Raw genomic sequence first — 27,784 nt, 5'->3', positions numbered from 1 at the left:
TTCGAGCCTCGCTATCTATTTATTTATTAATTTAAGATTCTTCATCAGTTTGGGTTCATGTTTCACAATGATGCTTCTGCATCTTTAGGCTTAAGCCTCCTCCCATGCAGAACAGCATATGGCTTTGCTGCAAATGCAGCCCTGGCCAACATGCTGGACTTAAAAATCTGGCAGTGCCAACTTACAAAAGTTTCGTAGTACATATGCCAATACCAGCTGCATAAAAACGCAGGGACCATGAGCTTTCAATGGGTTTTCCAAAGTCGAATATAAAAATTGCTGCGAGTCAAGCTTATTTATGTAAACACTTCCAGTAAATTTATTTCTTGACAAGTTATAGCCCCACAGTCACCCAGCAGCAAAGCCACCCGCGTGGATTCTCCACCATCTCCCGCAGTGCAGCCGTGCGGCTGTGAACTGGTGGGCTCCCATCACACCTGGTGGGGCGAGGGGGCAGCCAGGCATGATCCGTCACCTGGAGCCATTGCTCTGCTTTTACCCCGTGAATCCAGCATGTCTCCACGCGTCTAGAAATGCGATACTGGGCAATTGCTTGTCCCGGGTGTAATTCCATAGCCAGGCACAGATTCCACCGTGGCGGCGGGGAGCGATGCCGACCGGGGCGTTCAGCAGGCTTTGCTCTGCAGGGCCCTGCCGGCGCAGGGCTCGCCGCCACGCTGCGGGGCCGGCTGGTTGCACTGCCGGCTGCGCCGCGCTGTGCCCGCCTGGCAGGGAGACCACTGCGACCAGCAGCTCCAGCGCCCATTCGTCTCACCGCCTGTAAGCGTATATTAAAAAAGAGGGGGGAAAAAGTAATAATATTCAAGTCTGAAGTGCTCCGTAGGGCCTGACTGCGGTGGCGTGCTTTGGGTGGGAGCAGGGGAGGGTGGAAGGTGCTGCCAGCAGTTTGCGGTTTCGGCTCTGGCTCTGTACCCTGTGCTGTGGGTGGGACTCGCTGGTCCACCTCCGCCGTGCCCAGCACACGGACGGCTGTTGTGATCAAGGTGCTTTGAAGCCAGCATCATCTCCTTCAGGCACCACTAGCTGTTTCTTTCTCTCCTCTGCTCATCTGAAAGGCTGCATCTTGGCTTTCCTTCCCAAAGGGCAGCCGACAGCTCTCCCTGCACTGACTTTCTCACCTCTGCCCGAGACAGAGGGACAGAGGTCTCCTAGTGTCGTGGAGGTGTCTGAAAAGTCTGCCCATCCTTTTGGAGGTGGGTGATTTCAAGGCTTTTTCATTACAGTACAGACTGAGTTGTCAGGAGCATTCAATACTATGGATTATGGTGGTGCTCCTGAATGATGGGAAAGCTTGATGGCTGTCATTTACTGTCGGTTTTTATTTACTCAGCTGGCCTTCATGCCTGGCTTGGGCACTTTATTAATCCAGACAGCACAAATGGATGTGTGTGCTCTGACGTAGTGCTGGGTGGAAAGCTGCGTTTGCCGTCTGCTGAAGCATCGTGCTTTACAAAAACGGAGTTTGGCCTTAAATGAGTTTTGGAACTAAAAATCTGAAATGAAAAATTGCCCACGAGCTGGAAGTGTGTCTGTCCCCGCTATTGCTAAAGTCAGGGAGCAGGGGGGCTGGCCAGTTCGGTGGGCACGCTTTGGGGCCAGGGCCTGAGCTTTCCAAGCTCCTCATCTGTATGGGTTTCACCTGGGTTTTTCTTCACAGTAGCTAGTATGGGCTGCGTTTTGGATTTGTGCTGGAAACAGGGTTGATAATACAGGATGTTTTTGATACTGCTGAGCAGTGCTCACACAGAGCCAAGGCCTTTTCTGCCTCTCACCCCAGCCCAGCAGCGAGGCGGCTGGGGGCACAAGGGGCTGGGAGGGGACACAGCCAGGACAGCTGACCCCCGCTGACCCAAGGGATGCTCCATACCATAAGTCGTGCTCAGCCTATGAAGCTGGGGGAAGGGGGGGGGGATATTCGGCACGGTAATGGTGATGCTTGTCTTCCCAAGTGCTGGTTAGGCATGATGGAGCCCAGCTGTCCCGGAGGCGGCTGAGCCTGCCTGCCCGTGGGCAGCGGTGAGTGAGTTCCTCACTTTGCTTTGCTTGCGTGTGCAGCTTTTGCTTTACCTGTTAAACTGTCTTTATCTCAACCCATGTGTTTTCTCACTTTTACTCTTCTGATTCTCTCCCCCATCCCATGGGACCATCTCAGGCACATCCCCTGGATTTGAAGCCAACCCAAAGAGCCTGAGATTTTTAAAGAAACCCACTTTGCAGTCACTGAAGCAATGCTTTTGAGCTCAGCTTCGTAAACCATCTACCCAGCTCTGCTCTAACTCCTTATCTCACCACAGCTTTGGTTTTCCAGTGGTGAGACCCTAGTTATGAGCACATGGCTGAAAGCCTGGAGCCCTGCCTGGTGGAACTGCTCTGAAGATAGATTTTCCTGCCAGCTTCATGTGCTGAGATTTGGAGTTTTTTGTCATCGCAAATTAGGACAAAAATATCCAGAAAGAACTGTAACATTTTTTTTTAAATAAGAGCATGTTCCAAGATTAGCTTTTTTTGCCACTTATTTAATTTTTTAGGATAGTATATAAAGTGATAAAGAAAACATAAATAAAAGCCTGTCACTTTGGAAAAACACATTTTTTTTCTCTCCCCAAATAGATACTTGCCTCTAGTTAAAGTGTTTCCCGGGGGCACTGGAGGGGAGAAGTCTGGCAATGTGGCAATTTTTTACTCAAACAGCATTTTGGGTGGCACATTGCTTGTGCACCACTCCCCAGCTGCTTCGCCCGGCCCTTTCAGCTCCCTGCCCTCCCTGCCCAGCGAGGTCGGTGCTGTCACCCTTGCAGCAGGCATCCTTAGCCGCACGCTGCAAGCACTCCAGAGAATGTCCGTCCTGAATACGTGACATCCTGGTTGGTGAGGACCAGGTGACGGTCTCATTTACAGTAACGAGCTGTGCCCGTAGAGCACTGCAGGCAGGCAGAGCCCACCCCTGGGTGGGCAGTGCAGGCAGCGGGGCTTTGCCAGGGTGCTGCCGCCGAATCCCAGCTCAGCTCTTTGCAACATGTCAGCCAGTCTCCGGCTATTAAACACATCCTCGTTTCCACTGATTTATCTGTCATAATCACCTAAGCTGCTAATTTAAGTGTCTCGCAGGGCTGCCTAGGATGGCATGGCAAGGAGAGCAATATGGCAGTGAAGGCTTGATTGATGCATGGATGCAAAGAGCTGTTGGGTAAGCGGGGGGGGGGGGGGGAGGACCCTGTCCCTTTGCTGCCTTTCCCCCTCCCTGCCGCAGGTGTGGGCCGGGGTCTTACCTCGGCGCTTCGTCTGCTCGCAGGCAGGGCCTCCGTAACCGGGGCGGCACTGGCAGAAGCAGGTGTCTCCCACCAAAACGGGCTCACCGTTGTTCTGGCACGGTCCGCAGCGGCAGGCGTTGAACTCCAACAAGTAATCGTCCAAAGCCCGTTTCAGGTTTTGCCGTTTGGTTTCCATATCGCCGAGGTTGCTTCTGCGGAGAATTTCATGGATGGGCTGCAGCTGCGTAGGATGGAGATGAATAGCACGGAGACAATTTCAGCTGGGCTTCAACTGGGACGCTACCACACCGCAGCCAGAGAGCTGTGACATTGCTCGATAAACTCGGGGCTCAGAAAAAACTCATTTGTCTTCCTCGACAGCTCCATGTACATCATGCAAATGTGTTACCATGACCGATGGGCCCCAGCGACAAACCACCGTACCAAAACCTTCCTCATCCTAGAGATTTGTGTGGGATTGGCTTTTCTGGACGTGCTTTGGAGTTCCAGTTTAGATACAAATGATAAATCAAAACACCCCAGTAAGCCCATTTTTTGACTGATTTCTTGGTGCTGTCATGATCTCAGAGATTCTCGCATGCTTTTTGCCTTTTTGAATCAAAATGTTTTGGTAAGAGCTTTGGACAGTGGTTATCATCAAAACTTTGATGCCAACCTGCCATTAATGGTCACCCGATGGGAACCGTCCAGTAAATGCTGAGTGTGGAGAATTCTTCCTACATACTTTTTGCCTTTTGATGTCATGAAATGATACTGTGCCGTCTACAGCTTTAAGAATATAACATGCTCCTAGTATTTCTAGTAGCAAAACCCAGTTCTATAGATCATTCAGCAAAAATAGTCCAGTTTGGGCAACTGCAATTGTAACAACTGAATATTCATATGCATATGAATATTTAAGCTAAAAGCTCAGGGCTGGGCTGAGGACACATATTTACATTTGTCTGTCCATGAGTCTTGTGCGAGTGCTGTGTGTCTTGCCTGGGGATCTGTGGAAACTGGTCCCAGAGAAGAGTGAGGCACTGTCTCATAGCACAAGGCTCAGTGAGAGCGAGTCATGGGGAGCATCAGCCAAGCTTTGAGAAGAGCTCTTAGGCAAATTTGCACCAGCCCGATGAACAAACGAGAGGGAGCTGCAGATAAGAGCTGCTGAAGGTGACACGAGCACTTATTGGCAGCTCTGGTTGCACAGTGACTGCTGAGCCCCGGAGCAGCCAGCAGGGAGGTCAGCGCATGGTTTACTGGAAAATTGCAATAAATTTTGCCCAGGATTGATGGGAACTTGTGCAGAAAGGTGAATAACCTGCCGCTGGAACTGAAAGTGCTTTTGTGTTATTGGGGCTTTCTGCCGCTGGGGTGCTGTCCAGGAAGGTTTGCAGCATCCTTCTTGCCCTGCCAATAACGCAGGTAATTCCTCGTTCTGTTTTCCCTTCTCCCACCCTCTGTCAGAGCCGGGAGCGGGGTGCTTTCAAATGAAGATGAGAGGGATGGATGGGGCAGCATGTCCCTGCCATGACTGAGGTACTTCCCCCACACCCCCCAGCTGCGCTCCCGGAGCAGAGCAGTGGTCATAGCATCTCGGGGTAGATGTGGTACTCCTGACCACAGCCAAGGAGCTGTGCCCAGCTCCTCACACCTCTGCACTCTCTGGCCCTGCATTATTTCTTTGCAGGGTTGCTCTTCTCTCTCCCTTCCCATCCCCTCTGCTTGCACCTGTCTCTTCCCCACCTCTGGAGCCCTGTAGGATGCTTCGGTGATCTTTCCGTTTTATGGAGCATCCGATAAAATGAAAGGGAGAAGCAACTCTTGGTGGATTTTTATGGCCACGGACCCCCTTTTGGAGCATGGAGAAAGACAGGACCCACCTGGCAAAGCAGCCAGGAGCCCCCTGCTCTAAATTCCCTGGAAGCACTCTCAGCTACACCCACCATGGTCTGCAGAGGTTAGGCATAGCCACTGCGGCTCTGAGGCAGGTGAAAAGTGGGGGGGTCTATGCAGAGCCCTTGCCTAGGGAGGCAATACTCCTTCCCCAGCCCCCCAGGGGTCCCCTGCTTATACGGGAGGGCGGAGAGCAGCGGGGAAAATAATAGAGGTGAATGCAGCCGCAAAGAGCCATTCATTGGGAAGCTGTTTGGGAACACATCAAAAACTGAACTCGCCACTAATCCAGCATTAAGCTCCTTGTCCGTCTCCCTGCGGATGCGGTCGGTGGGAGATGTACTCCCCTTTGTGAAATGAATAAGAGGTTACCAGATCAGTGGCCCATTACATTTAATCTTGTTCTGTGATGGAATCACAATAAAAATACAAAATGATCTGCTCGACTACACTTTCATTCCTTATAGTGGCAGAGTTTCTTCAACTGCAGAAAAGCCTTACCTCAAAATCAATAACAGCAGGATTATATTTTAATGACCTTCCCCAGTGACGATACATATTGCCATCCCAACTGTTTAAGAGCCCTCCGCTGTAACTGGTATCTCCACCTCTTATCCGGGGAATAATATCTTCCACAACTGCACTGTTGCTCTCAGCATCTGAAAAGTTGAATCACACCCATATTATTTAGCTACCGTTCCCACACGTACACAAGAAATTGCTTAATGGAGGTAAGATCAGTCATGCAAGGGGGCTGTCAGTGAGCATCACCGATGCTGCCTCCTGGAATCGATGGGAGCTTGGCATCCCCTGCTTGCGGGACCACGTTACCACAGGGCGGCCGGTGATGAATTGAGCATCCCGAAGGCTCTAAGCTGGTGCAGCCTGAAGAGCCTACATGCCTCCAGCCTTGGCTTCTAGTTAGCATGTGGGCAGTAGATCATGCTGTCTGTAGCTGGTTAAGTGATTTACCGATCTGGGGCTTCCTAGCCTCTTTTTATACTTTTTATAGTCAGTTTTGACTTCTTTAATAGTTGCCATGTTGCCCTTGTCATCCATTCCCAGTCTGTCATGGCCACAGGAACTGCAGCCTTCCAGCCACCCCACTGCCTCTATGTACACGTGTTCCTAATCCAGGGATTGCTGCCTTAAATCCTGCTCTTTCAAGAGCAATTAGCACTCCCGGAGACTGGGACCCAAAGTCGCGTTGGTCCCACAACTGGGCCGGATCCACGGCTGGAGATGGCACCAGAGCTCCCTTCTCCGTCCCCTTGTGTGACCCCGCTTGAATCTCCACGCCCAAGTGACCAAGCAAAGCGATGCCAGATGCTGTGACAGACATCTGCCCTGCTGTCATACCAGTTTTCAGAAATCCTTTCTTTGCACAGTCGGAGGATGACACAGATGCTTCCAAACGCTGTTCACTCTCCCTGACTGTAAGGCCAATGGAGTGGCCAATGCAGGCGCTTATCTCTTCAGCGCTGATGTCTGCAAAACAAGAAAACCGACAAAATCAGTGGCTCATTCTGAGCGGAAGGTTGTTCATTTACCTGCTTTTTTCCCCTCCATCAATGAAGAAAATAGTTATTTGTGTGGCCTGTTTTGCAAATTCAGGAGCTGTTCCAGGCAGAGAACAGCCAATATTTTGTTGGGGTATGTTGGGCCTGTCACATGATAGGTGAGTAGGGAAATGTCCTTACCTTGAAATTTGTTTCCTTAGAAAGTATTAAAAGAAAGCAGAAACCTGAACACAGGGCTTCAGGCACTTATTTCCTTGTTTGGTCTATTTATTTAAAACTAAAACATTTGAGGGTTTTGCAGACTGAATCTAGGGTAAAGCCAGGAACAGCAGCTGAAATCAATAGATGCTCACTAATTTCCCTAAACTCAGGACCTGACCCCTGTATTGGGGGTTTAAGTAGCATCTTCAGTAGCAACTTGCAGAGGGTCTGTCTGCTGAGAGCTGCCAAAGCCTTGCTGCCAGCCAGCACTACCACATACATCATGAAAATACGTAACTGGAGACCCATGAAGGGACTGCAGAGGGGAGAAGGGAACTAATGAGGTGGTTTCACCAAGGTAAGCAATGCGCATATTTCATACAGCCTGGGTTTATGTACATACCACTGTGCTGCAAATATAAGGCCGTCTTCTTTAACAGGTAAAAAATCCATTGATTTCTATAAATACAGGTATTGTAAGTAATAGGTAACTTTTATATTGCTCTTTTTGTCGGAGGACCTTAAAGTGTTTTACAAAGCAGCCCAGCGATCAATGCGGTGGCACTGGAAGGGGGGCAAGGAGGTCAGCAGGATTTGTGCATCATGGCTTAATGGTCTAAAGGCTGAAGCTCTGTCCGAGCCCCAGCCCGGAATGGTGTCTGCTGAACTGCCTCAGCCCAGCATCGGGGAGCAGGGTCTGGCCTTGCTTGTGTTTAAAATACTGGTAAAACGCCCGTAGCTTGCTGTTTTGCTGCCTTCTACACACCCTGCTGGAGCTGCTCGTTGGCGCGGTGGGTCCCAACTGGCGGAGCTGCTCCGCATCTTGAGGAAGGGGCTACAAGTCCTGGATTCAAACTGGTGAGAGCTGAAGCATGCTCAAGACTTCAGGGGGGATTACATCCCATTGCAAAACTGGGCCCTTGAGAAAGATTAAATGTGTGGCACTCAATTACTCGTACTAAACCGTTCAACAGTTGTAAACACAGTGGGTAAAGTTCATTCACCCAAAGCAATATGAGTGATTGCTTATCTTGGTGTTGGAGGGCCATAAAATTAAACTTGAGGAACACCCTGATTAATTGATTGGCCATGGTTCCTGTTGAGTAATTATGATCAGCGAGGGTCTGTCAATACAATTCGCTATTGGTTGCAGCAAGATCGGGTCTTGATAAATGAAAAGTGGTTATCATTGCAAAAGGGTGGTCATAGAAAATATTGGCACTTGAGGGGGGAGCTCTGATAGGTTTTTTATATGATATAATTTGCGATAGCTAAATGTGCTCAAGTGATAAGATTTACTGCTGCATTTTGAATTAATCAGAATATATGAAGACTCTTTCTAATTTAATCTGTGCATAATCTTTCTCCCATAAATGTTCTTGTAATGTGTGAACACATTATACTGTTTTCTGCTAAATAATAGAACCGTAACAATCTATTTTAAAAACTAGTAATGAAAAATATTGATGGCAGAGCATCAAGGGACCTTGTTCTGACATATGTATTTATTTCATTCACGACCACATCCATGCAAGCCCTTGCAGCCTGAAAGCTAGAAATGGGTCTGGCAGCAAAACTGCCACCCTGAGCTCTGCACCGGTGAGTTGCAGCCTATTCCTGGGTATCTAAACCCAGAGGGTGTCTTCGTTTGCAAAATTCAGGTTTCCTAGATGCTTAGAGTCCAGCTCATGCCTGTGCCTAGCTAGACGCTCAGCAATCACCCAAGCTGTCCTTGGACCCAGCCTAGGGATCTTTTTCCTGGGCATGCGCTTTAATCACTGGTCTATAAAAAAGGAGTGTTTTCTCTTCCAGAGCATTTAACATAGAGCTTCGTGGGCTAGGCGGGCTCTCGGGAGCCGTGGTTGATCTAAAGCAGGTGCCATGCTGCTCATCCCTGTGGGGACTCAGCGGTACATCTGCAGGCATCTGCAGCGCTTCAGACTCTTAGGAAGGTCGCGTTTTAAGTCTTGAGCACTTCTGTCCTGATCCTGTCCATTCCTCAGGGAAGGTGGATAGTCCTCTTGCAAACATGTGTGTGTGTGTGCCCGTGGTGTGGCACGTTTCCCAGGTCAGCGGTGCTCTGCGTCACGCGGCTCCACGTGGTTGGGTCCTTCTGGGTCTGCGTCGTGTGACGTAGAGCACCTCTGACCTGGGAAATGGGGACTTTCTGGCAGAGCCTGGGTTAGATGAAAATTACAGAAGCATGCTACATTAGAATGAAAACGACCTCTCTACTGGGGCACATTTTTGTCTTTTACTGAACTTCAGCATCCTTCTTTCCTAAGATAAGGCATCTCGTGGCAGTAAATCTCCTCTTTATATACGCAGCAGGCACAAGATGAAGTGAAATAATAGCCTCCCTCCACATGCTCTCGATTCATTCTTCCTCTGAAATTGGCAGCCTGCTTCCTGAAGACTTGCTTGCCAAGATCTTCTTCACTTCTATATCACTCGCTTTTCAAAGTGAATAAATGATCTGCAGAGGCGTCGTGTTTCCAAATGTTAGTAGTTCAGGAACTTGATGAAAATTCTCTCAGTCGGTAATTCCTTGTGGAAAAACTGGCATGGTCAGCCCTCACCGTGGAGTGCATAGTTATCCTAGTGCTGATAGTACCAGACCATTTCAGACCAGAAGCAGAATTTGGGGCAGAACCATGGAAATTAATGGAATTACAGCAATTGGCACCAACTGCAGCAATTTCCACCTGTTGTCCTGTCCAAGATCACAATTTTCTCTTGCATAAACGTCCAGCCTGGAGTTACCGAGGCACCATTATCCTTGGCAGAGCGGGCAGTGGGATCTATGGCATGGTTGACACCTTTGCAGGAGTTGACAATCCAGTTAGTGTACTGAAGTGCCCTGTTATTGTTCTGCATCTTATGTTTTTGACTAGGAAAAATGTCATGCTTTTGGCTCGCCAGTAATGGCTATTCTTGCTCTGTAGGCATCTGCAGTGGATGTTTTATGTAACTGAGATTTAGAGATATGGCTCTCCAGCCTCATAGACTCTGGTCTGTTGAGAACTGGAGCTAACAGAAGTCTGTTAGTCTTCAGATCTGACACTAACCAGAGTAAAGTGGCAGAGGTATTGCCAAGTGCAAGGCGTTATTGCCATTTACAGAAAATTGAAATCCTCACTATTAGGAGGCTAAACTGTGAGTGGGCTATCTTTCTTTGTTCTGGATGAGTTTGAAGTCCTGGAGCATTCATGATAATGGCCAGAACAAAGACTATTAGAAATAGGGGAAGTTTGGAGAAGTCTAGAAAGTCACACCGAAAGAAAGGGAGAAGAAGATGCTCGGGTTCCTCCCTAAGACACCAAAATCTCACGCAGATTCTGAAATTAGAGCAGGAAGGACGTTTTCTGATACTCAAGCTTATCTGTCCCCTGCTCTGTGGCCAGTAGAGTGTCCACCTAGTGAACAACACGCAGGTACCCCTGCCCCACCCCCACCATGCATTTTGGGGCTTGTGACCAGTACGTGTCTCTCGTGTGACGGGGCATGCGTGCCAGCTCAGCAAAGAGATGCCAAAGAGCACCCACCCTCCCAGGGCCAGGGCCACGATGGCTGTGGGGAGCAGCCAGAGCCAGATGAATTGCTCCCGTGGACTGGACCCACCCCATGGCCACCAGGTTGGAAACCCCTGGTTTAGAGCAGAAGTTGTGAAGAGAGATTATCTGTGTCATTTTCTAACCTTTTCTTCTCATTTCCTCCTTGTTGATGACAAGGATGTACTCAAAGACGCCCCCCATGGTGCCAGACGTCATGAAATGGGTGCCGTAGTCGTTGATGAATTTGGCATACATGCCATAGTTGTAGGTGTCCGGGAGCTCCTGCAGGGAGAGCAGCACATCTTCATCCAAAACTATGTTGTCTCTTCTCATCTTGAAACGGGCTGTCTGCACCTTCGTCACACTTCTAATGAATCCAACCTCCTGTTGGAGGTAAAGGAAAGAAGAGCTGCCACTCAGCGTTTGTTTAAAACAAACAAACAAACAAACAAACAAACAAGTCATGTCTAGTTGTTAGGTTTGCAGAGGAAAGCCTGGCTCTCTGACTGTCAGTGTATGTTGAAGGCATGAAAACAAACCTGGGTTTAAACGAAATCGGTGGTAATTCTTTAGTGTTTCTTTCTGGTGTGCTGTATGAGGTGGAGGGCAAAGCCGTGGGTTTGGATGCTGTGGGGGTTTTTATTGGTGTGTGAAAACGATCAGAATAGGGCTCTGCATGATTCTCCTCCATCCTCCATTTCTTTCTTCTGCTTTCCTTTCCATACTGGTTATTCCCTTTTGCTTTTTTCCACAGCCTCAACCAGTAGTGCAGGACAAGGGCTGAAGGCAAGCCCAGCCCAGTCTGGCCAGGAAGGGGAACCCTGGTGAGGAAGGCGCCAACGGGAGGAGGATTCCCTGGATATACCACCCGATCCACAGCTCCTCTTCCAGCTTAGCTGCTGCCTCAGGCAAGGCTCTGGTGCAACCAGAACAGCCCTTTAAATGATTCCTCCAACAATAGATCATCATTTAGCTGCAAACATTGTGTGGGTCTAGACAAGGGCACAGTAAATACTATAATGGTGCCCATTTCAAACAGCTTTTAAGGGCATTTTAACTCAGAAAACCATCAAAGTAATTCTTCTTTATTGTTTTCTGTCAGCAGCCACGAGAGAAGTGAGATGGGGCACAGTGAATGTGGGAAATACCAGCACTCGTGTTATTAGATTGGAAAAAGGTCATCACAGCTGGTCCGTGATGTAAACCCACTGTGAGACATGCACCCTATTACCGGGTACTCTTTTTTTTTTTTTTTGGAGCAGTATTTTAACCTCCCATAAAAAGTAGCATATTTCCCCATCACAAGGCAGCTTGTATTAATTTGAACAAGATATATTTGCTACCGGAGATCATTCCCTGAGGACAACTGTTTTGATCAACATCTTGATATTTCCTCCTCCCTCATCGTCACTTTAAGCATTTTTTTATTTATGTGCTTAATGTAGCCATGAAACAGGATGGGGTGAGATGACATGTGTTGCGGTACTTCGTAATTCAATTTTATTCCCACTCCCTGTTTGCTAAAACGTAATAAGAACAACAAACAGGGTTACTAACGATCATATTGCAATTACATGAACAAATTAAGGTACAATTACTATGTGTTAAAAAATGCAATTGAGAAAATAAACTGACATAAGTTACAGCCAGACCATGTGATGCACAGATGACATGACTGGAGCATATGCATCACTGATAGTATTTTATTTTTTTTTACCTTTGCAGTGTATTGTGTGAAATTCTTCAAGGATCCTTTGCCACCTGATAAAGTGAAGCCCAGTTCTAATTGGATATCTGATTCTCCAGGCCCAATACCAATGGTAAAGCCGTTTGTTCTGGTTTTGTCACTTTTAAGGGCATCAAGCAGATCCTTTGAATCCTCGTAAAACTCAAAAGCGAATCCAGAATCAGCATGAGCCTAAAGTGAGAGGAGCAGACATTAATTTTTCAGGTACTTCCCTTCCTTTTTAACCTCTGTTTCTTTAAGGAGCTGATGATGCCTCTGTTGAAGCCCGCGATGCTCCTGACAGCACTGACATTGACTTCAGTGGATGTGGAATAGAGAATTAAGTCACGTACTGTTACATTTGGAAATAGGTGAGAAATGTGGGTAAAGCCATGCATTTTGCTTCGACTGTCTCCAGATGGGGGAAAGGTTAGTGTTTAGCCAGTCCAAGCAGTACCATTAGAGCCAGAACCAGTAATGGTACATATTAAGATAGCTTGACGTTCCCATCATAAAGCCTTCCTTCCGCTTCCTTACAGCTCTGCCAAATCCTAACGATTTGGACTGAATTTTTTCTCCCCAGCCTGCTTCTGGATGAATTTATTTAGGAAAAAAAATCAGCCACTTGCAATGGCAGCACTAGAAAACAAACATTGTTTTGCCTGTGTTTTAGAGAAGTGACCTTTTCCTTGACAGCTCTACTTTGCCAGCATGTGAAATGGAGCAGCCTTGCTGAATCCAGGCTGTGTCATTTGCCATCCCTGTAAAAAGCCAGCTGAACTACCAACACTGCAAAAAACCATCTCACACCGTTGTGAGTGACTTCCTAGACCCCAGCGGGTACACTCCTAAGCTAGACGTGTATAGGGCATGCTCGAGTGTCCCTCAGCGCCTGACCACGGTGCAGATGTCCACCACTGCTAGCAGCAGATAAGGGGGGCAAGAAAAGGTGGTCCGTGTGGTGGGTCTGTCTGGGTTCCAGCTGGGGACTAGGGAGCACAGGGGACTCCACCTGCTGGGAGTTCATGAGAGCCACTTGTATTGAGCCTGTGGCTGTAACGTTCCCCTGGAATAATGTGTTTTCTTTCATTCATGTCAAAAAGCATGAGAAATGTTGAACAGTGTGGCCAAGGCACCCACTTAGGACATGGAAGACCCAGGCTGAACCCTTGCTCTGCTTAGTTCAGTCTCCAACATCAGATGTGACCCCACAGTATAGGCGTTGTGATTCATGGTGATGGCTTGCAGGGTCTCGGTCTCGCTCAGGATTTGGATTTATATCCCTTGTAGCCATGCCATAGACTTAAAAGGCTTTCTAAGATTGAACCAGTATCATTGTTCCCATTTTCCACATGGCCAAATTCATCCCTGGAGAGGCAAGTGGCTTGTGCAAGCTCTGCAGCTCATTAATAGCAGAATTTAGAGAAAACACATTTCTCTTGGCTCTGAGCGGGCCAGAGTAAGCAGTGGCGATGCCTGGGTGATATAGCACGTCAGCTCCTTGATGTGCCATAAAACAGCATTTATATCATCGCTTGCTGCTTGTCTCGGGGACAGCTGGAGAAGGGTACCTTGCAAGACAATCCATAGTGAATGCTAAACCGTACAATATCTTTATAGCAAGCTTGACTTTTATCTGGGAAAACGTTCCTAAATTTGACTACCCAGAGTACTTACTAGGAATTGGTATATGTGGAAGTTGTAAGGTTTGCGGAAATACTTCTCATCGTCTCCGTAGTACAGACGTTCACAGGCAGCGTCGTACCTCAGCTCCCGCCACTCACCGTTGTAGACATACTCACAGTGGCCTCCAAAAAAATTAGGATCATACACGTACTGGCTCTCTTCCTGTGTTAGGATATTGTATCTTGGAAAGAAGCAGCATTTGGAAAGTTATCCATAGCTCCCCTTGTATTTCCCCAATAGTCTCTGTCACTGTTTCTGTTCTCCTGACACTCCAAGTTATCTGTCCTCAGGTCTCTGACTTTGAATTTGGATAGCACCTAAAAATCTAAGGATTGGGTTTATTATCTCCTTGCTATGTCCTTCCCAAAGGAGACAAACAGGCATTTTATTTCCAAGACATCGCTTTGGACTCCTAAGCTAGAAGTAGAAGAAATTGGTGAAGTTGTCCAGCCCATCCCAGCAAGTAGTGATGAAAGTCCCGACGTCTTGGCATTCCTCCAGGTCCCCTGTGAGCCTAATGCATCTCACTGTCACAAAGTGTTTCCTGGCATTTTCTGTTAATTGTTTTCTATCTTAATTTCATCTCCTTCCTTTTAATAATGGTCTCATTTATCAGGGGAGTTAGCACCCTCCCTAGACTTGCAGCCTGCTTCTGCTTTGCCAAGTCTCTCACTTACTGTTCCTTACACCTTTCTTCCTGCTCTCCAGCCATCGCAGCTGCTTCCCTCTGAAGTCTTGCCTATTACCAAATATTCCCTGTAATTCCATGGCCCAAGTAAAAGCATTATTCAAACTAGACAGCAGCATTGCTCCTCACAACAGGGAATCATCTTTAAGACTAAGCTAGTAAATGCTATTGCTTTTGTGTGGTCTGCAGGAGAAATGCATCAGAGAGCGGGACTAAATGGGTGCTTGGTTAAAATTAATGTATGCCTTGAAAAAATTTTGATGGACTCTCTTCGGCCCTGGACCAGAGAGACATTTACCTCATGGACTCCAGAGAACGTTGGATCGAGCTGATGGGAAGGTTCTCGGGTGGCTGACTATGTGCTCATACTGCAGCACGTGTTCTCCAAGTGAGACTAAGCAGTACCTTGGCTAAAGCATAAGTTTTAAACCAGGGGTGTCGCAGCAGACAGTTTGCCTTTCAAATTGGTCTGGAGTTTTCTTTTGCATGTATTACCTAATCAAAATTTGAAACTGAACAGGGTGACACTTCTTCATGGATAGAGTATTTACCCTGCTTGTATCTATTTGTGTGGTGCTCAGGCTCTCTGCCTTCAGTCTGTGCTTTGGAGTCCTAAATCCTGGAGTCAGGTCTCCTTAAGGATGAACAGCACCAGGTTGCTGAATCTCCAAAGTCTTCTGTTTGCTTTAATATATGGCTTTTATCAACTGGAGAAAGCTGTGAGATAACTAGGATATTTTTTGACAGGAGTATAAAGAGGGCATCACAAGCACAGAGTGGCTGGGAGAGGCCAGGGTCAGACAGTAAATCCAAGACAGGATTTGAAATAAAAGCCGGGGTGAACTTTCCTGCCTCCTTCATTGCTACACATGGCTACGTGAGACGGGAGCTCTCCTTTGGGTCTTGTACGGCACCCTATAAACTCACGGAGCACTGCTGTTACGAAGGAAGAGCAATTTACAAAAACTCAGTCCTGTTCTGATTGTGAGAGTAGCAGCTATTGATTCGTTACTCACCCTTGGGCTGCTTTTTCAGACCCTGGGATTGGGAACAGGTGTTCACAAGGGCTTTCAATACCTTCATCCTCACAGTTACTCTCATCAGACCCATCCCTGCAGTCTGGCTCTCCGTTGCACACCAGATGTCGTTGAACACAGCGACCTACAGTGCACAGGTACAGGCAGTGGTTTATCCACCCTTCAGAAGACCTTTTTTGGCAGCTTGCCCTGATGGTGCTGTTTACCACCCTTATCTTGGGGCCACAAGAAGTCCCACTGGGTGTTAAACACCACGCTTTTCCATTGGGAGCTTGCTTTTCCCAGCTCCTTGGCAGGATATTTTCCTTTGCAACCTGGCGTGAGCACAGCTTGGATCCAAGCTGGCCTCTCCCTTGGGCTCCCAGGGGATGGGAGTCAAGGAGAGGTCACCTCGGTGGGCTGATTTTGTTACTCAAAATCGTGCTTGTGGGAAGGAGCTACAGGAAGCAATAGCTTCTCCACTTGGCTCAAGAAAGTCGATTCTGTCTGATTAAAGTGAAATTTAGCCTCTTCCTATTGCAGGAGGTATTTGGGAAGTTTCTTGCTGTGATTATAGCTCAAGAATGGATGTTTTCTGGAAGGGCAGCTTGAAAGTGTGTTTGCTTCTGGGAGTGAGGAGGAAGCCTTGACATGACATTCATGGCAGGAGGGAACTGGTGCTGCTGCACTTGCCTCGATGGAGTGGTGATGACCTGCTCCAGCTGATGAGCTGGTCAAGGGCTGGCGCGTAGTTCTAAATTTCAATAGAATTTTCATTAAAGGCTCAAGATGGGAGTTTGAGCCATTTGTGTAAAAAACAAAAATCTGTCAAGGCTAGTCAAACTTTCAGAGAACAGCCGTATCTTGTCCCGATCCTCAGAGCTGGGGATGGCTAAAAATAAATAAATCACCCCAACAGATTGCTAGTTGGATTCATGATTGAACTATGTCTTTTGCAGAGGGAGAAAGTGGCGTGCTGTGGGAGCGCTGGTGCCCGTGGAGGGGAGTGTGAGCACGCAGCACAGCAGTTGGAGCAGAATATTTCTGCTCTCTTATTTCCACTGAAAAATTAACCTTTTCCAAGTCACACAGCCTTCTTTTCTATCCAAATTCGGGTGTAACGTGGATGGATTTCTGTAAAAGTGAGGGGAAAGACAAAGATGGGGATATTTCCCGCTTCCTTTTGCACTGGTTTACCCTCCTGCTGGCTGGTTGGCAAAGCTCTGCCCGTGGCGGGGGCTGCTATCACCCCAGGTCTGTCCGCCCAGGACCAAAACCTCTTTGGCAAGAGTTTGTGCCTGGTTCACTCACCTGTTTCCTCACACCGAAAGTCTTTCCCACAGCTGGGGGGTCCCGTGCATGTTGTCTCGGCGCGGCAAGCTTGCTCACCCCAGAGGTGCCCCGCGCATCGCCGCCCTGCGAACCCCGCCGGCTGCATCAGCCTCCGGTACCGGTGCTAAACCGCACAAGAGAGAAAAACACCGCCAGCACCTAACCCATGTCCCTCAGAGACACCACCTCCGCAGGCGATAAAGCAATTAAAACCATCACTTCTATCTGTATTGTTATCTTTTCATGCAACCCAAAGACTTTGTCCATGATAAATGGAGGAGAGTCAGCAGCAAGGGGGGAGCTCAGGAGATTTGCTTGAGGTTCATGTAAGTGAATTCAGGTGGGGCTGGGGTGACTGTTTTTAAATATCTCTTTCCTACTTTGTACCTGGGATTTTTCATTACACGTGCTTTGTCCTGAAATGTATCAGGCTCAGATGGACACAGACACTAAATGCAACACTGGTCCTGCAACGTTACCGATGGATTATTAATAAGAAGCGCTGGTCTTTAAACCGGGAAGGAAAAAAAATACAAGGAAAGAGAGAAGAACCAAATCATTTATAAGCATAGGAACAAAAAAAATGCAGGGATAAAAACTCAGTAGAAAGCAAAATTATGTCGAGTATTTGAAAATAAATTTTTGAATTGTGAAGACATATGTGAAAGGATATAAAAAAGTGAGAACAGGAGCTGATGAATGAAGACTGCTTCTAATTTCATTGGAATATGTGCATTAAGAATCAGGGGATACTTAATTAAATCTGAGATAGAAAAGGAAGAAAGTCTTGGGCAAATATTCGGGCCTGATTCTTCTGCTATTTGCCTTGATTTCGCATTTTGCTGTTCTGCTGCCTTAAATGAATTTATTCCCCAGTTTACACCAGGGTAAGTAAGAGCCTCTCTATTAGAGGAGCATCTCCGTCATATTTGGATGAGTATACTGGATGCTTCAGAATGATGAATATGTATTATATATATAATTAATGTGTGTACATCCTCATCACAGACACATCTGAAGATAAATTAATACATTACGGTGGAGCCTTACTTTTTTCTCCTGGCAAGGAAAGCAATCAGTCCATTCTGACCACTGGCTCAGCTGACAGTCGACAGGAGCTGGAGAATTAACATCTCTGCTGCTTCTTCTGAGGAGGGGAAGAGACAGTGGTCTGTGGTCTTTGAAGTTGTGTTTTAAGGAGGGATGGGGGCTAGCAGGGGGGAATTCATCTCTCTGTGTGGTTTTTTTTCCACCAGGAATCCACTTTGTAGGAAATGGGAAGCATCCTGTAGCCAGGGTGGCTGTACTACCCAAGATGCCCCGTCCAGGGATTCACCATCAGAACTGGCCCCAGCGGCAGCAGGTGCAGGACCTGGGTTGCCTGCTTTCCCAAGAGCTCCTAGCCCTTTCCAATGAAATACATCTACGTCACATATTATATCACCAAACACGCTGAGTAAACAGAAGGAATGTCAGGAAGAGACAGGTTTTAAGGAAAGGCTTCTTTTTTCCCTGTCTTCTCAGAAGCACATCGTAAACTCCAGAAGCAGTGACGTTTATCACCTTGGGCCTGTTCTGAAATCTATTGATTTCATTTTTTTTTACACCTTTGTGAGTTCATGGTCAGTGTTTTTCCTGATGAGTGTGAAATCAGGGTCTGATTCCCGTGGGCTTTTGGAGCAGTGGGAATGGCTGCACCAGCAGTGCCGAGAAGGCTAGATACAAAGCAGTGTTGACTCTTTCTAAAAGGAAGTACATTCTGAGAAGAGGAAAACAACTAAAGGAAGGGTGTAAAAGCAGCAAACGGCAAGGGTACTGTATCTCTATGGCCCTTGGATCAGACTCTCTGCACATACACCGAGTATCACTATGCAACAGTAAGAAAATACTTCCCTGCCCTCCTAGCCCAGTTGTTACAATCTCTATTTCTGTCCCTGCTCCTATGATCTTTGTGCAATGCATTCTCCGTCTTGAGGAGCACTTTGTGGCATCCTAATACAACTCTGTGTTTGCCACAGCCTTCAAAGCATTTTGAGGGGTTACTCTGAGCCAAAACAGCATTATTAGTATAAGTATTTTGGTGCTTAACTAATGAGCAGTCTGTTTTACTTAGGAGACCGCAGTCCAAAGAGAAATATTGATAATTAGCTGAGGTGCGGGGCACACTGGGGAAGCATCAGTGTAGATGTAGGCTGTGGAACAGTTCCTAAATGAAAACCACCACAGCTCAGCAAGGAAGCCCGTGGATGCAGATCAGTGTGTGAGATAAAAACCCACTGTGTCTCCAGGAGAACAGGAGCCTGCAGACAAACACGGAGCTGGAGGACACGCCTGTATTGATGCCTTTTTTGCTCTGACAGGAGGATTTGTGGGCTGTATCATTCAGCACTTCACAAAGTACTTAATTGGCTCACCTTCGATTGGATTTTACATTTACCTCTTCATTATTCTGCCTTGTTTGATAAGTTCATCAAACATCAAAAATCTCGTCTTTGTTCATTTTCAAAAGGGATTATCGGAATAAGCCTTCATAATTAAGTGTATCACTACCACTTTTTTTTTTCCTTTCCGCCTTCTTGTCTCCATGTTCCAATTATCACTGATACCTTTTTTTGATCCTTCTAAATCATATTTGCCTTTAGAACAAGCCTGAAATTAATAGCTGTAGAAAAAAAAAAAAAAAACACCTACCATTTTCCTATCATGACACTATAGCTTTAGAAAAAAGTAACTTGTTTATTCCCTTCCTTCAAAGCCTAAGTGACACTTGTATAGGTTAATAATAATGTTGAAGGGAAAAAAAAAAAGGAGGTATGAGGATCTGGCTTGCATTGAAAATTGGGTTATTCACATGCACTTGTTAACTTCACATTGTCAAATGCAAAATAATTATAATGAAAAAGAATATGAAAAATATTCGCTCGTAAATCATCTTGTATAGGGAATTCATTGCAAGTGCCCAAACCCAGTATGGTAATTTTGGTAAGGAAGTTTAAGAAAGCTTAATAGTCATCTGCGAAAGAAAAACCATTGTGCAAACAGTTCCTATAAGAAGGAATTATGATGCCTAGCTTAGGCTTTGGCCAACTGCCAATATTTTATTTATTTTTTTTTCCCCGATAGCTGTTTACAGAGAGCACCGTGTGCACATGCCTCAAGTCAGGACAAAATTGATGGGCTGACTGACTTGTCTGTAATTTCTATATGTAAAGTGAGGGGGGAGCGGGCTTACCTCTGGGAAGGCGATGCCTCGAGCTCCCCGCGCACTGTGGCCGTGGCCCGACGAGCCGTTAGAGCCAGCGAGCATATAGACAGAATCAAAGGAGAAAGCCGACACAGGCTCCACCGCATTATTTTTCCATATGTAAATGTTTGCTACAGCTGCAAACAAAAGCTTCAGGCTTCAGGATGCCGTCGGGCAGGCACTGCTAGAGCAAGCGCGGAGCCCACCAGCCCCCAGAGCGCTGCGGTAAATCATTGACAGCAGCACGGATCAGATCACAAAGGATCAAGACACGTCCCAGAGGCCTTTGCCCTTCTGGAAACAAATTCCCAGTTTTCTGGCAAGGGAATCTATTAAACTGTGCAACTGTTTCCACATTAAAGTCAATCAAGTCCAGTTGCAGCCAGTGTGTTTCTTGTCCAGCCTGCCACCCTCCTTTTAATTTGCAGGAGGAGGGAAATCATTTTAATTCCCACAGTGGCTTAACTGCAATTTCGGTGCATCTGGTTGCTGGCCAGGGAAGAGCTTCCCCATAGAGCAAATTGAAGATTATCATAAAATTGTGTTACGAGGACCGTGTACCTTCCAGATACGTCAAGATGTACTGGCTTTGAGTGGCAAGGCTGGGGGGTACGGGGGCGGCTGGGGGGGGCGGCTGCGGGGAGCTGCCCCCGTGCCCGATGCAGCCGGTGCCGCCGGCTCCCAGCCGGACCCACCGCTGCCGGGGGGCCCCGAGCCGAGTCTGCTTTGGCCGTGACGGCACCTGCTGAGCCTCCCTCCCCCTCCTCATCGCCACCCACGAGCCTCTCCGTGTGCTTTCTCCCTGGCCCAGCTGAGGAGGGGGGTGACGGAGCGGCTTTGGTGGGCGCCTGGGCTCCAGCCAGGGTCAGCCCACCACTCAAAGAAACGTCAACTCAGCTTCTTCTCATTGCCGTCTCCGTAAGACAGTGTCCCATCTCCAGAGCTGCTGTAAGTTACCACCTGGCTTTTGGATGGCCCTGCACAGTCGCTGCAACACAAGAAGGTAAATCTTTGTTTCCTAAAGTGGTTTGGGGTGAAGAGGATGCCCCCTCATCTGAATTTGTGTCTTACCCATATACTGTGCAAACCCATCTGTTAGTGGTGCCTCTGATGCTTCTAGCTGGGTGGGATCTTAACACAGAAGTAGTGGATGTGCCCAAGTGTAAGAAAGCAATACCATAGAAAGCAAGAACACCATGGGTTATTTATTAGTAAGGTAATAATGACAAGATGAGAATATTTAGTTTTGTGCTGGAAGAAAGAAAAAAATGGCCATTGGAAAGACACTTGGACAGGCTATAGCCCAAGTTGGCCCATAACTGTTCCCTCAGGCTTGCACTCAGCCTGCAAAATTCCCCCAAGGGCTCATGGGCAGGCACAAAAATGCACAAGAAATCTATAACTTCATTAGATATTGGGTTTTAAAAAAAGAAAGGTAAAAGTTCTGTTGAGACTTTTGTGTTCCAACAAGGGTCTGTATCTCCCTGCTTTTTCTTCTGCATAAGTGGGCTGAGATGCTTCATGCAGAAATGAAGTGTTCCCAGCAGACAACTGGAGGCTTGAGCCTCAATAAATTCAAGAGAAAGTGTAATTACTGTAGGAAAATCTTGTTGTGGGCTATTACAGCTGTTAAGTAGACAGTGAATTGTCCTCTGTCCACAAAAGACTGGGAAGTAAGTGTCACTTTGTGTATTTCCCAAATTAATTGCAAAGCTCATTTCAATAGGTGGTATTGTAAATTATCAAAATAAAAGGACCTCTTACTGTGTTATTTTAATGTAATTAAAGTTCAGAATGACCCTGGGGCTTATCTGTGCTAAACACAAAGAAATGTAGCACATGGGTAAACTCTGTAGTAAAATGAAATCTGCCTTTTTGTGACCTTCGAGAGTATGTTAATGTAATCCCTTACCTACTAATGCACTTCAGATGAATTCAGAAAGTCCTTCTCCTTTCTTCACCTACACAAGAAGAGCTCAAATGAGGGGTTTAGTATTTTTTTATATATATACTGTTAAACCTAAATTGCTTTTGCCTGGGAAAAAAGCAGGGGATGTAAACTGGCCTAAGGCGATCCCCCGTGTTGGCTCCCTGTTACACATTGCAGCCTCTCCGCATATCGCTGTTAAGACAAGTACATACAAAGGCTTTAGCAATGCTTGTAGAGGTCTGGTGGGGGTGGACCCCACTGTCCCGATGGTGGGGACCTCCCTGGCCGCCTGCCAAGTCTGTCTTCGGTCCAGACTTGGGCCGTCCCGCAGTACAAATGGCTGCTTTGCACGGTCAAGTGCCTCCTCAGCATCTAAGCAAGGCTGTCGAAGCAGTATATCTTCTCTTTTCTGATAGCAGTATCAGAAACACACCGTATATATAATGAAAGTTATTTGTGGCACATCTGCCAGGTAAAAGGCTGGGCTGGTTTGTGCAATCAGGCACAACAACAATTTCGCACTGATAGGTGAGGTCGTCTGGGGGGGGAGGCGTGCGGGAGAGATTTAAGCAGCCAGCAGGGCACACCACGTTAGAGGTGAAATTAAAGAACCTCTCTCAAAGGTGTTATGTTCCAAAAGTGATATATATAAAAGTTATGGTTCCATTTATAACATTATGAATTGAACTTGTCTAGAATGTGTGTTGGAACCTTGCCTCTGAACCTGAATTAACTCTCTGAACCTCTGGCTTGCAACGCTAGCCGTGCTGTCGGTGGCAGCGCAGTCACCTTCAGGAGGATGAGCCATGGCCTGAAGCCCGGGGGCTCTTCAGGAGCAGGGAAATAGGGGCTGTGAGCGGGCTGGGCAGAGCAGCGAGCCTGCATCGGCACTTTGTGACTGTTCCTGTTGCAAAGCTCTTTTCCCCGACACTGAAGAACTCTTCACTGCCAGCCTCTAATTAGGAGACACGTAACTCCTCATTTACAACTCTTGTGTATCTAAAATCAGGGGCAGATTAGCTCAGTGTAATCTGGGGCACCCACATTTCCTCGCTGACAGCAATCCAGGATTCTGTTCCACTTCAAAAAGTCTCCACTTCAAATGTGTTTGGCCCAACAAGGGGAATTGATTTCTGCCTGCGGAATGCATTGAGCTTTGAAATAGCACCTGAACGGCACGCTCGGTAATGTGGCTGTCTGCACCAGCCTAGCTCCAGGGGGACGTTACATTACAAGACCTAACATAATGTTGTTGTTGTTGTCCAGCTATTTGCATTTGTGTTTTCTTTATATGTAGATTTTTATTTTTCATATATTCATACAGTTTTTGCTGCAGGGGATGCAGTAACTTAAAAGAATCATCCTTTTTTATGCCAATATTCTATTTATAATTTCTTTTGCAGTACATTATTCATGCAATACTGTAAATCTGAATTTTGTTCCTGACTTGAAGACCGTGAACATCTAAAGGCAGAGTCCTGTTCTTTTTTATTCTGTTCGATACATCATACCCCCCCAAAGTCATATCCGAGCCGCTTGCTGTCGTGCATCAAGCAATGTGACTGACACCTGCCATGTGCTGTTTGTTCTCTTGTGGTTCCCCAGGGAAAAGTGCAGAGCAGGCAGCCTTTCATTCAGGGGTAGGGTGGTGGTTTTTAAAAAATACAGAGATTGTTGCAATGTACAGAGGTTATGAAGATGTTAGATGTGGCAAGATCAAGAAATTACGCCTAGCAATTGGAGCTCTGCCCTTGGAAAGTTCGCCATTTCACACGTGCTTTCGCAGCACACATGGGCTTTCTCAGCTCACCCTCTCTGCAAGCGCTGGGGAGCTTTCTCTGCACAGTAGCTTGGTAAAACAACTTCTGTTTTGCCAAAGGAGCAAAGCTGGTTACCAAGGTCTCACCTCTGAACTTCAAAATTCAAAATCCCAGCAGAGATACCTTCAAGAGAAGGGTTTAGATTTGGAAGGTGGCTTAATATTGTCTAGCAAACAGAAGAGACAAGTGGAAGTATTAGGAAGGATAAGAGAGATGTAATGCGTTTGCCATAGTTTATGGTGCTGAGCAGGCGTTCTGCGTGAGGTGGTGTTTGTGCAGTCCTGAAGGCCTCTGTCCATGTGTGTGGCATCACCGCAGGGCAGGGAGAGGGTGCTGCAGGTGGTACCCAACCCTGGTCATCATCCGCCATGTGAGCGGGGTGGTGGCAAACACTGCCTGCAGGTCCCGACAGGAGCGGTCACTGTCACCGTGGTGGTCCCACATCTCAGGTAGCAGCCGTGTCCTGGTGACAGGGATGACCAACCTGCACAACCACCAACATGCCGTTCCTCTGCACTGGTTGTGCGTCTCACTTCTGGGGTTCACCTCTTTTTCATCCCCAGCTTCAGTTCTCCGGCTGCTGGGTGCTCGCGGTGAGACAGTGCGTTGGAAGGACCCACAAAGCCATGGGTCATTTGTGTGCACCATCGGCCACGTGTCCCAGTTACTGAGCCGAGTGGCTGTGGAGAGGTGTGGAAAAGGTCCACCTAAGGACCAGAAGACGAGCAGAGGTCTAGTGCTGGACATGCCAGTCCTCATTTGGTGTCACAGGTGTCTGAGAACACCTTCTACCAGAGTAAACACGTAGCCTTGAACACAGGAGCAATTGTACGGGCTATACTGCTAAAAAAGCGGTATGCACTTAAGTGTAGGATTGGGGCCGTACTGCAGAGACAACCTTGTAGCTCGGACAGATAAAACCCCTGAAACATTGCAAGGCTTTTAAATTAATTTTCTTGACTGCTACAGTGCTCAGTGCTTCGCTGGGGCTGATCTTAAAACTTCTGAAGGAGCCGCGCGGGTACCTACGTTGGCTCCTCCTAAACAGCATTTTGTCCTGGCCGTTCAGTGTTAGCTTTGTGAGTGCAGGGATCAATAATACTGCATTTTCTTAAATTTCTCGTTAGTGCCGGTAATGCAAGATGGAGCGAGCGGCTCGATGGTGGAACAAGCGATCCTATCTCCCCCTCTGCTGGAAAACCACGATATGGCCTCCTGGCAGAACACGGGTAGGAAGCGCGGGGCTGGGTGGCTGCGCTGGCCCTGCGAGGACCAGAATAAAACGGAGCTGAAATCCCCCCTAGCACGAGGTTCTGCCCTGCTATCCACTTCTGCCCATTCTTCTGGGTTCTGAGGTGTTTTTCCAGACATACAGACCCTCCTGCACTGCAGTCAGGAGCTGCCGTTTCCCTCACTCTGTGCCCCATCTCTTTCCGTCGGTGCTGGCCCACATGTGGGGCCAGGAGCTGTGACAAGGAAAAATAACTTGCCAGACCATCCCCAATTTATAATATTGTGACACTGGGCTAACATCATCACCATTTATGTTGTGGGCAATACCTGAATCAAGTTGTCTTCCAAGGAAGACTGGATTGTCCCAGAATTTCCCTGCTTTTCACCAGTCATGCTGCCCCACCTTTCCAAAACATTAGGAATAAATCATATTCCCGAGATCTGCTGTTGTTTCTGGCCTATAGTAAAATCTCTGTGAAATGCAAAAAAAAACCCCAAAATTCTGAATCTGTATCATACATGACAAATCCCAGCAGTCGCTAAGTAGCTGAAAAAAATAATGCAGGGAAAGCAAGTCTGCTGAATGCTGTGCTTGCAGCGCTCGGACTGATGTGTTTATACAAGTTACTAATTGCATCACTGCAAAAAAAACCCATCTAAATCATAACATTCAAAATTTTTAAGCAGGATGAAATGGTTTGTTCTGGGGCGATTGTGCATGCTGAGGAGGTGTTCGGTGCTGTGAACCCTAGCGTCATTCAGGGTGGGTTTATTCGAGTTGGGGCAACTCCCGTTCTGGGTCGGTGCCTCTGGTACACAAGCCCAGACCAAACGCCAAGCTTCTGCTCCAAACTGCTGCCTGTTTAACGGTGGCAGTGGACAAGGTGGCCATTGTGTTTGGCTGGGACGTCACCATTCACGGCCATTTGCAGCTTGGTCAGGCCCTTCGGGAGGCACCAGCACGGGGAGGAGAGGTGGGGCAGGAGGGAAGGGCTGTCAGAGGGATTACCTGCGTTCCCTCCGGCGTTCCAGGGTGGGTATAAAATCTTGCTTTGACGTCTGCTGACATACCTGTCTAATTTCTCTAAGGAAATGGTGCCAGTGGCCCATTAAAAGGTGACTTACACAGAGCAGCGCCAGCCCTTTATCATCAGGCGTTCCCCAGAAAGGTCCGGAGTCGGAGAAAAAAGTCGGCTTCCCCTTCTGCTGCGTTTGATCTGTACAACACCAGGGCTGCCCCGTGCTCCCCGCGTGGTTATTATAGCCCGGTGCGATTTATGGCAGCCCTGGGGCTGCTGTCAAAGGGAGGTGAGGCAAGTGGGGTCCTCCCAGGGCTAGCACTCACAGAATGCACGTTTTAAAGAAACTTGGCATTTTCTTCTTATTTTTAGAGCCCATATAGAGGAATCTGTCCTGTCCCTTTCTGCAGGTCCATGGCTCTGAAGTCACAACCTCCCGATTCTCCAACAGTGCTTTAATTCATGGCCTGTGTTCATACCACTGGGCGGGTCATAAATCCTCCCCAGCTACCTGCACACAAAGCTGGCATTCATTTTCATCATGCCGCGGCTCCAGCCCCAGCTTGGGGGGCTTCCCTGCCAACTCCTGGCTCGGCAGGACCCCGCTTTCTTCTCCGAGACCACCAGGCAGCAGCAGGGCTTTTCATGTGGTGAGGAACGAGACCCACACTTCGAGTCATGTCTCTGAAAAATTAATATTTTTTTTCCCCTAATTTCTTTTCCTTTCTTTTTCAGCGCTCCTTAAGCTTGGCTCTGGAAAGTAAGGTCAGGTTAGGCTGTGAGAGCATCGGTCCCACTCCAAGGCCGTTAAGGATGGTTGGGGCAAGGCTTTCCTCAGTGTCCACGTGCAGGGGGGGAACGTCCAGCCAGAAGTCACGTGTCACACCCATCACCTTCACATCAGTGAGGAGCAATGCGGGAGGACCCTTCAGACAATCGTACGCACGCAGGTTGCTCTCGCATCCTACAACCCCCAGACATGCTTTCCCGGTCCTGTTTCCCCTAACCTCAAGGCCCGCTATTGCTGCAGCATTTGTTTTCCAGGCAGCTCTTTGGTATATAGGTATATATTTGGTATATATATATTTGGTATATAGGAGGGGTGCCAGGATTCAGCTGGTGATGGGTGAGTGTAGCTGAGGGTGCTGGTGGTTCCCAGCTCCACAGACAGCATCCCCTGGATCCCACCCTGCTCCATGCAGCAGCCAGCTCTGCTCAAAGGGAAGCATCAAGCGCTCCTGCAAAGAAAGATGAAATATTTGATCAATTACAGAGGGAAAAAGCCCTGGGGCTCTCAGTTCTCTTCTCGCCAAGCTAACCAGCCTGGCTTTTCCTGGGAGATGTGCTCTGTGAAAACACGGGCTCGGTGTCTGAACAGACCTTTCAGGCCGTCCTCTTGGGCAGAAATAGCCAGTGATGGGAAAAGCCTCGTTTGTCCTGATTCAAGTGGTTTGTCCTCAGGACTCAGAAACAGCTCGCCACGGAAGGGGGCTGCTCCGCCAGGGAACACGCGTGGGTTGCTGCGGGAGGAGGGGGGTGGGGCTGTGTCTGCTGGGCTCTGCTGGCCACAGTGGAGGAAAACGTGTGGTTCCTCCGGGAAACCGCCTGTGTTGGTCACCCCGAGGTCTGCGTACGGACCCCTGG

The 27,784-nt window shown here is 47.7% G+C and overlaps 2 protein-coding genes across 2 annotated transcripts; one reads left to right on the top strand and one right to left on the bottom strand.

The window, feature by feature from the left end:
- Positions 1-292: 292 nt before the first annotated feature.
- Positions 293-20,363, bottom strand: C8A (complement C8 alpha chain). The gene is made up of 11 exons (XM_005440431.3): positions 20,127-20,363; positions 17,945-18,041; positions 16,874-17,018; positions 15,563-15,707; positions 13,850-14,039; positions 12,164-12,364; positions 10,590-10,830; positions 6,531-6,659; positions 5,673-5,830; positions 3,291-3,513; positions 293-778 (listed from the first exon to the last, which is right to left on the bottom strand). Exons 1-11 carry the CDS (start codon positions 20,243-20,245, stop codon positions 627-629), a joined length of 1,800 nt encoding a protein of 599 aa, XP_005440488.2. The 5' UTR covers positions 20,246-20,363; the 3' UTR covers positions 293-626.
- A 4,660-nt stretch (positions 20,364-25,023) lies between these two features.
- LOC129737196 (uncharacterized) lies at positions 25,024-27,565 on the top strand. Its single transcript, XM_055724965.1, has 5 exons — positions 25,024-25,117; positions 25,998-26,095; positions 26,238-26,429; positions 26,551-26,790; positions 26,876-27,565. The coding sequence occupies exons 1-5, from the start codon at positions 25,024-25,026 to the stop codon at positions 27,278-27,280; spliced, it is 1,029 nt and encodes a 342-aa protein (XP_055580940.1). The 3' UTR covers positions 27,281-27,565.
- The last annotated feature ends 219 nt before the right edge of the window (positions 27,566-27,784 follow it).

This window comes from Falco cherrug, chromosome 12 (assembly GCF_023634085.1).
Source record: "Falco cherrug isolate bFalChe1 chromosome 12, bFalChe1.pri, whole genome shotgun sequence".
Taxonomy (NCBI): Eukaryota; Metazoa; Chordata; class Aves; order Falconiformes; family Falconidae; genus Falco; species Falco cherrug.
This window is presented reverse-complemented; position numbering and strand designations above follow the sequence as displayed.

Bases quoted from the DNA above. Each gene is read 5' to 3' on its own strand.
- C8A (XM_005440431.3), bottom strand. From the start codon at position 20,245: ATGCGGTGGAGCCTGTGTCGGCTTTCTCCTTTGATTCTGTCTATATGC. The intron at 18,042-20,126 runs GTAAGCCCGCTC...TCCCCTCCTCAG, and splicing joins GAGGCATCGCCTTCCCAGAG to AAGAAGCAGCAGAGATGTTA. The intron at 10,831-12,163 runs GTAAAAAAAAAT...TACCTCCAACAG, and splicing joins TCACACAATACACTGCAAAG to GAGGTTGGATTCATTAGAAG.
- LOC129737196 (XM_055724965.1), top strand. From the start codon at position 25,024: ATGCAAGATGGAGCGAGCGGCTCGATGGTGGAACAAGCGATCCTATCT. The intron at 25,118-25,997 runs GTAGGAAGCGCG...TAACGGTGGCAG, and splicing joins GGCCTCCTGGCAGAACACGG to TGGACAAGGTGGCCATTGTG. The intron at 26,430-26,550 runs GTGAGGCAAGTG...CCCTTTCTGCAG, and splicing joins GGGGCTGCTGTCAAAGGGAG to GTCCATGGCTCTGAAGTCAC.